The following is an 8,633-nucleotide window of genomic DNA, read 5'->3' as shown; positions in this document are numbered from 1 at the left end:
CCATGATACCATAATATTGCATTGTCACGTGATTTACATATGTGTGCAAAATTTCAGCTCAATCGGGAAGTGGGTCAAATTTAGTTTCTACGTTTTGATGCACTAACATGGCAAGGCAAGTTGAATAAAAGCTTGTAATGATTACGTTTCTATCACTTCTAGTCTATGTTAGACATAAAATTCTTGTCACAAATTTCGCATAAGAAAACTTTTCGTGTGGTACTTTCTGGGTGCAACTTAATGTGGTTATCGAGCTCGATTTTTTCCTTAAACCTCTCTTTACATAATTTCCAATCCAACTCTTTTAAATGAACACTCTCGTGAGTATTGATGACATTGCTCGCAATAAAATAGTTTAGATTACTCTCCTTTGTGGGTCACCAAATGGGTTGCCAATTGTGATTTCTCCGTAAATTCTTCATCGCATAATACACAGCGATATGGCCCAGAGTCGTCGTGTATGCGAAGGTGTCTCTTAAGACTATGTGAAGACTGATAACTCTTCTGGCAGATGTTGCACTGGTAACTCATCTCCTCCCCAGTGTGTTTAAGTTTATGCATGGTGTAATGAGTTCTCTGAGTAAAACCTTTTTCACATACATCACATTGGAAAGGCTTTTTCCCAGTGTGTATGTTTTCGTGTCTCTGCAAATCGTGATTTGACAGAAAACTCTTATTGCACGTTTGACAAGTGAACGGGTTATCGCCCGTGTGGATTCGTATATGGTGCCGGAGTAAAACATTTTGCGAGAACCCTTTGAAGCATATATTGCATTCGTAAGGTTTTTCACCTGTGTGTACGCGCTGGTGGCGGGTCAGTTTGTATTTGTGTGTGAACTTCATCGGGCACTCTTTGCAGGCGAATCGTTTTGCTGTGTCTCCTTGGTGGATTTGCGCGTGAATATACAGTTGTGCGGATTGTCTGAACTGCTTTTTACAAATCTCACAACTGAACGGTTTTATGTCTTTGTGGATACTCTCATGTCTCTTCAGTTGCGATAGCAATGTAAACTTTTTCCCGCATACTTTGCAAGTGTTTATATTCTCCCCTGTGTGTACTCGTCGATGATTGTACATCTGCGAGCGATATTTGAATTCTTTGTTGCAAAATTCACAGGCAAAAGGTCCGTGGTAGTTTCTAAAATGTTTTGTGAGCAGACCTCTGGTTGTGAACACTTGACTACATGTGTCACAAGTGAAAGTTGCTTTTTGATCATTGACTTCTGCATGTTCGTTTCGCTGTTGTGTTTTGCTGTCTATCGCTTCTTTTTTGTTTTTGACTCTGATATTTGTAGGTTGTTTTTTAATTGCACGTGTCTTGCTTTTATTAAAATCTGACGTCGAACCGCATTTGTTTTTGACCTTGACGTTTGAATGTTGTTTTTTTATACGTGTTTTGTTTTCATTCAAATCTGGCGTAACGTCGCTTTGCTCTGCCTGATGTTCGCTTTCCGCTTTAAATGGAGGTACTGAAAAAAAAAAGTATAAGTTAATGTTGAGAAGTCTATAGTGTCTATACTACATATGAGGAGGTAGGGCATAGAGGAGGAGGTAGGGCATAGAAGGAGGAGGTAGGGCATAGCGAATGATATTCCGCTTTGTGTGGTAGGGCACAGCACAGCGGATATTGTCTCGCTCGAATCTAGAGCAGAGCCCAACTGTGGAAGTACCTCCGCCTTACAGAAGACCGCAGCCAAATAGCACTAGACCCTACTCATAGTGTTGTGTTCCTGCCGGTGAGTAAGACTGCCAGAGCTCAACGAGGGTGCGGTGTGCTGACGACGGGAGGACTTACGGAACTAATTTGTTCCGTCTATTGTCCTTTGAGATTGCTAGACTTGGCTCACGAGATAACCGCCATGTGGGATGTTGAATCAACGATCATTGTTCCGATAGTCGTTTCAGCGAACGGTCTCATAGCGAAGAGTCTCGACCAACATCTTAAAAAGAGACTCTCGCTAGGTGGCTGGATCAAGGGCCAGATGCAGAAGGCGATAATCTTGGACACAGCGCGGATAGTCCGACGGTTCCTCTCTCTGCGGCCCTAACCACCGGCAGCTTGGGCCCTGCCCCGCTGCTGGCGGCACCCTAGGTTAGGTTTTTTATAATGTGTTTATATATTTTGTATTGTTTTGTATGTGGTTTTGTATTTTACTTTAATAATCATATTATAAAACCTAGCCTAAGAATTAAAATGAGTAAAGAGGAATAATAATTATATGTTTTTAAATAGTAATAATAATTAATATGTTTATATGTTTTTATATTGTTTTGTAAATGTTTTTATATTTTATTTTTATATACATATTGTAAAAAACCTAGTAGCCTAGAGAATGAAAATAAATACTGAGAATAATAATATTCTTTATTGTGCACATTAAGTAATTACATACAACAAATAAGATCAAACAAGAAATTAAGCAACAACAGGCGGTCTTATCGCTAAAAAGCGATCTCTACCAGACAACTTCGGGTAGTAGAGATCAATGTAAAAGTATGTTTTATTCCTTTCTCACAAAGACAAGAGTAAATATGGCAGACAAAGACAAGTAATTACCTAATTCAGGATTAGTTTATAAATCAACAGTCCAAAGCTCACAGTACGAAAAGAAAAAAAAAAACAGTTTCTTATAAATTATTTATTATTACCAATATGTCGCTACGCAACAAAACAAAACTTGTTTCTAAGTGTCACTAATATCTTAAATTTAATTTCATAATTTTGTGCACATATATAAATACGAATACATCTTGTGTGGCTTTTACCCAATAAGGGATCAGCGAAATTACAACAAACACATAAAAACTTATTTTTAGAAAATCACTGAATAAATAAAGCTGTAATAATAAAAAAAACATCTTGTGTGGATTATAGAATTCACTTCAGTAGTGAAAACTCAAGTGTTAAAGATGATCAACCAAATCTTGGCACTAAAATAAGGCGACATATTTGAAAAATGTTTTTTCCCCTCACTAGCTCGGAAACACGTGTTTTGTCCTTTAATACCAGCGGGTAAAAACGCATTTAATCCACTAGTGGGTAATGTAATTTGACCTTGAATAAAGTCAAATTAATTGCTTTAAAATTGATAAAAGTAGGTGAATCTAGTAATAAAGATGATTTACCGCCTGTGGAACTACTCAAAGCAGTGACAAACGCATTTTTTGCGTTGTAGTTTCCTCGCTATAGTGAGGGGAAAAGTTTTGTGTTACACTCGGGTGCAAATGTATTTTACTTCTCGTGTGTTCAAAAACTCGCAAGTTCAGGATTCTATTCTCGAACCACTCGCTTCGCTCGTGGTTCAACTATAGACTCCTTTCACTTGCTCGTTTTTCAATTCCACACTCGGCGTTAAAATACAACTTTGCCCCCTTGTATAACAAATAACTATTATTTTTATGTTATTATTATTATAAATGGGCTTACTCTTGGCCACAGACTAGCCAAAGGCAAAGACGTGGCCTACGATGGAGTGAGCTCGCCCAGAAGATGCCTGTTCACTCTTGATTTGAAGGGTTATATGAGCTCGGAAATATAACCGCCGGCAAGGAATTCCACTCCTTGGCAGTGCGCATAAGAAATCGGCCGATTGTCTTCATAAACGCGTGCCTTCCTAAACCTTGACGTTGGCGGAATCATCGACGAGCCATAACACTTAAAAACTGATTGAAAATGTAGGGCGAAGTAAAACGAAGGTTTCATTTCCACAGAAAATTTCAATTTCGCGCCTTTTTATTGCCAAGATTTGATTGACCGTCTACATTAAATATAAAATGAAATAACAGAGTTTAATCTTAAAGCTATACATTAACCCCCTTATTCATAAACGTACTCTAAAGTTATCAAGACGCTAAAGTTCGTTTGTCCCTTTCTATCACACCAATACATCGGAAAGGGACAAACGAACTTTATCGGCTTGATAACTTTAGTGAACGTTTATGAATAAGGAGGTAATAGTTTAAATAGGTATAGTATCAAAAACGTATCGATTTAAGATGGTTCAGATTCACGGTCATGCTTCTTTAAATGTTGCACCAGTCTACCTTTATGTTTAAACGCTTTCTCGCATAAATTACACGGATACATAACTTCACCAGTATGGATTCTTTTGTGTTTCCTCAAATACCCTTTAACCGCAAATTTCTTGTTACATATATCACAAATGTAAGGTTTGTCACCACTGTGAATGAGTTTGTGCGAAGACAAATGCCCTATTTGGAAAAAGCTTTTTCCACAAACGTCACAGGAAAAGGGTCTGATTCCAGCGTGGCTACGCTTATGTCTTTGCAAGTCTACATTTGATTTAAAATGCTTGTCGCATAAGTCGCACAAAAACGTGTACCTTGGACTTTTTTTGTATGTTTTTCCAGAGTGTTTTATTCTGATATGGTTATCCACTTGGGGTTTACTCGCAAACCTCTTTTCACAAGTATTGCAAGCAAACTCTTTAAATTCCGAATGAGTATGTGAGTGAGTGACCAATTTGTATCTTTGATTAAACTTAGCTGGACATTTCTCGCAGAAGAATATTTTAGCTTCATCCCCTTTGTGAATTAGGGCATGAGTGTTTAAGTGCGATCTTTCTTTAAATCGTTTCTCGCAAACTTCGCAGCCATAAGGCTTCTCATCTGAGTGACTGCGTGTGTGCTTGTGCATCTGTGTTAAGCAGGTGAATTTCTTATCACAAAGATTGCAAGAGTAAGGCTTTTCGCCTCGATGTAAACGGAGATGTCTGTTATAACCAGTTGAAGTTCTGAACCGCTTTTGGCACAGATCGCATTGATAAGGGTTTTCCCCGGTGTGCATGCGTTTGTGGACGGTCGCGTATTTGTGGGATCTTAAATATTTGTTGCAAATGTCGCAGTAGAAAGGTTTATGTACGGAATGAAAGTACATGTGTGCGACGAAAACTTTTCTAACTGTAAATACTTTGGAGCAATAATCACATATGTATGTTTTGTTTTCTTCAGTTCCAGGTTTAGTTTTGTCTGTGTTTTGTCTCTGTTTTCCTTGCTCTTTGCTTTCTTCGGTTGAAACTTTAAATTTTTCTGTCTTTTGTGTGTTTTTTCCTTTTTCTTTTCTTGTCTGCTTGTTTGAGCTTGTAGCTTCTTGTGTCCTCTCTTGTTCGCTAGTCCATTCTCCGTGAGGTGTCACTGAAAAGAAAAAAATACAGTATGTATTTTTGATATTACCACAAAAACGAGACCTAGGTTTAAATACAAGGAAAATAATTTAGCCATAGTTATGAAATAAAACTATAGAAACGGATTAATCGCGTATTAATGAATTTATAATTCATCCCGTTGACCACGAATGCTGTAAAGTGTTCGAAACGTCGGGATGAATTGTATATTCATTATACGCGATCTAATCCGTTTCTATAGCTTTATTTCATGAGTAACTATCGCGGTAACCGAAGACAATATTAGCCATAGTTACCAAGGAGTACTTTATTTATTGAAATGTGCCTATATTTTGCATCGAGTTCAATCGACAGTTGACAATTATAAGTAGTGTTAATATGTTCAATAAAAATAAGGTACAAGTAACACCAACGCTGCTATTTGAATAATAAAATAGGGAATAATAATGTGGTCGTATCAAAAATACACGCTGTATAATTTTCACTGATTTTTTTCCTACGCACACGCTCAAGAATGTCACAGTTTTTCAAAGCAATAGACAATCACAGTATTTTATGCAACCGGCGTTTAAAGGAGGTCAAAAAAGACAAGTGGCGTGGATAACAATCTGAAGCGAAGTCGAAAATTGTTAATAAAGACGCCACGAGCATTTTTTGACTCAGTTAAACACCGCTGCATACAATACTTTTTCTACAACCATGCACTTACTTTTTAATAGTTTTCTAAAATAACTTTCGTGAAATTCACACTGTTTCCTGTATTTTGACGCAAAGGTTTGCACTGTCAGCTGCGAGCAACTACGAAAAAAATAAAAACGAACTGTTTGGCACTGTAACCATGGCAACGCATTGTTAGAACGTTACTGCGCGCGTGCGCGGGAAGCCGGCGGACGCTGACTTTGGGGAATAGACTTTTATGTAGGGTTTTAAAGATCTATGCACGACCCTGTAAACGATGATTAACAGTTCGGGAGTAGAAAAAGCAATTAGGTACTTGTGAGGTAAGGATACCTAAGTAAAATGTTCTTATTATATTCATATATTCATATTTATTTATTCGTAAAATTAAAAATTGTACATGTCAAAGTTAAATTAAATTATTATAATTGGGGTGCAATACAAGATTTTAAAAATAGAAAATACTCTGAAACAAATTCAATAATTAATTTATAAAATAGATGTCGAACAATAATAAAAAAAAAATTTAATTATTAAACATTAATACATTGTGCAACAAGGGGAGGAAGTTGAATATTACTAACGAGAGTAAGTTAAATCGCGACGGCTTTCCGAAGCGATTTAAAGACTCGAGTTTGTAATATTCGTACTCCCCGAATTACACACAATGTTTTTCATCACACTCATAATGTAAAAAATATGTAAATATTGGGTTGGTAAGAAAGTAATGAGCGAATCATAACCAATAGGGAGTAGTGCGAGAGATAGGAGGGTAGTGCGAGATAGCACCTGAGCGGACGCGAAATTTATTGCTCTTACGCTTTTAATCTCAAAAAATACTTAAGTACCGCTGTGCGCGAATATTCGTGTAAAATAATAGTCAAATAACTATAATCAGTGTTTTGTGTAACAAATCGGACATAAAATCGCCAGTTATTTGTGTTTTAAAGCAATAGCTAGGACTAATAGTTATTTGCTTACCCTCGCTGGACTCATTAAAACAACATCACTTTTAATCAATAGGTATGCCACCTATAACAACCAACAACATGTCTGTAAAAACCTGCGCTGGCTGTCAGCTGGCAATTAAAACCAGACTGTTTTTATGTTGTTCGAACTCGAAGTGCAAGAAAGTGTACGATTTGGAATGTGCGGGTTTCAGCGAAAAACAAGTCAAGCAAATGGAAATCAGCAAACGCGCTGAATGGAAGTGCCCGGAATGTCAAAATAAGCAACCTAAAGTCGGTAATACAAATACACCAGTGCGATGCAATCACTCCTCACCTGCAGAGGGACCCAGCCCGCCACAGACACTACAGGACCAGACTCCACAGGACGGCCTGCTTCAAAATATACCGGACAGTTGCGACGCGCCCACAAATGATTTTGAAAAGTTAAAATGTGATTTAACTGCTACATTTCAAGTTATGATTGATAAGTGTTTAGAAAAGCTGTATAAAAAAATCGACGGACTTTCACACACTTTCTCCAATTTAAGCTCACGTATGGACTCCGTGGAGGACCGAGTCTCTGCTGTGGAATCAACCCTCAGTCAGAAATCCTATGACGAACCGAGTGCACTAGCGGACACCATAGAACAGCTCAAAGTACAATTAGACCGTCGCGACCAAGAACTTCTGCTAAATGACCTAGAAATATCGGGAATACCGGAAAGTAGCGGTGAAGACACGGTTAACCTAGTGATGCTTATCGGCAGCAAACTTGAAGTCACTATACAACAACAAGAAATTGTCAGTGCAACGAGAGTTGGTGCAAGGCGTGACAACGGCGATAACGTGCGGCCGCGGTCGCTAGCACTGCGCCTGGTGCGACGAGAGCTGCGCGAGCGACTGCTGCGGGCGGCGCGCGAGCGGCGCGGCGCTAACACCAAGGGATTCCAGCTACCCGGAGCGGACAGCGATCAAACCTGTCAATTCTACATTAATGAGCGACTCACAAAAGCAAACAGAAGGTTGCTTTTCTTGGCCCGCCAGGAATCTAGACGTCTAGAGTGGCGTCACCCGTGGACACGTGACGGTGCCATTTATGTGCAAAGTAGTCAAAAAGACTCCCCGCGCCGTATTCGCACAGAAGCTGAACTGCATCAGGTTTTTGGTTTGGAGCCTACTGGCAGTATTTAAAGTGTTTAACTCTGTATATTATAATAACAAAAGCAACAGTATACTTATCAAGTGATAATCATTGTTACTACTATAGTCTACAGGTATATTTTAAATTAAGTGCCACTATCTGTGCTAAAATAATTTCGCATGTTCTTTGTAATCCTAAGTTTATATTCAAGGCAGCCTATGTATTACTGGTACGGACGGTTCACTGGACGACATATTATCTATATCAATTTAACCATATATATACATTATACTACAATAGCATGCTTATCGAAACATATATTTATTTAAAAATAAGTACGGCATGGTATACAACTGTTTGTTTTATTTATTCACTTATCTCCTATGTAAACTACATTATAGACCTGGCAAAGCATGATAGGTTACCAATAAATTCCAGTCATCTCTCAAATAAATATAACCGGTACTTATTTGTTGTTTGCATAAATGGTAATAGTACATACTTATACTCGATATACAGGTACGCGCACCTAGAATCATTTTGTTTTAAGATTTTGGACTGGAGACATGCTTCACAGTTAAGACTGTACCTACTTCACAGTAAATATTGTGAAATATTATTCTCTTTTGTAATACAATTTATTAAAAATAAAAAACTGACCCTTGGATTTTTAAACCCTGGTTCGCTTAGTACACGACATAGTGAGTTTCTTGTTGCCAT

At 38.0% G+C, this 8,633-nt stretch overlaps 1 protein-coding gene across 2 annotated transcripts in view; it reads right to left on the bottom strand.

Annotated features, from left to right (window-relative positions):
* The window catches only part of LOC125239622 (gastrula zinc finger protein XlCGF52.1-like), a 32,852-nt gene continuing 24,219 nt past the window's right edge, over positions 1–8,633 (bottom strand). The window contains exon 2 of one of the 2 annotated variants that reach the window (XM_048147239.1): positions 1–1,469. In XM_048147239.1, the coding sequence (XP_048003196.1) occupies positions 361–1,469 (1,109 nt within the window). In that variant the 3' untranslated portion in view covers positions 1–360. Of the gene's footprint in view, positions 1,470–3,697; positions 5,155–8,633 lie in introns of those variants that run through there. The other variant, XM_048147238.1, reaches the window with a different exon arrangement.

This window comes from Leguminivora glycinivorella, chromosome 26 (genome assembly GCF_023078275.1).
Source record: "Leguminivora glycinivorella isolate SPB_JAAS2020 chromosome 26, LegGlyc_1.1, whole genome shotgun sequence".
Classification (NCBI taxonomy): domain Eukaryota; kingdom Metazoa; phylum Arthropoda; class Insecta; order Lepidoptera; family Tortricidae; genus Leguminivora; species Leguminivora glycinivorella.
The sequence above is the reverse complement of the archived record's forward strand: the minus strand, read 5'-3'. Positions and strand labels throughout refer to the sequence as shown.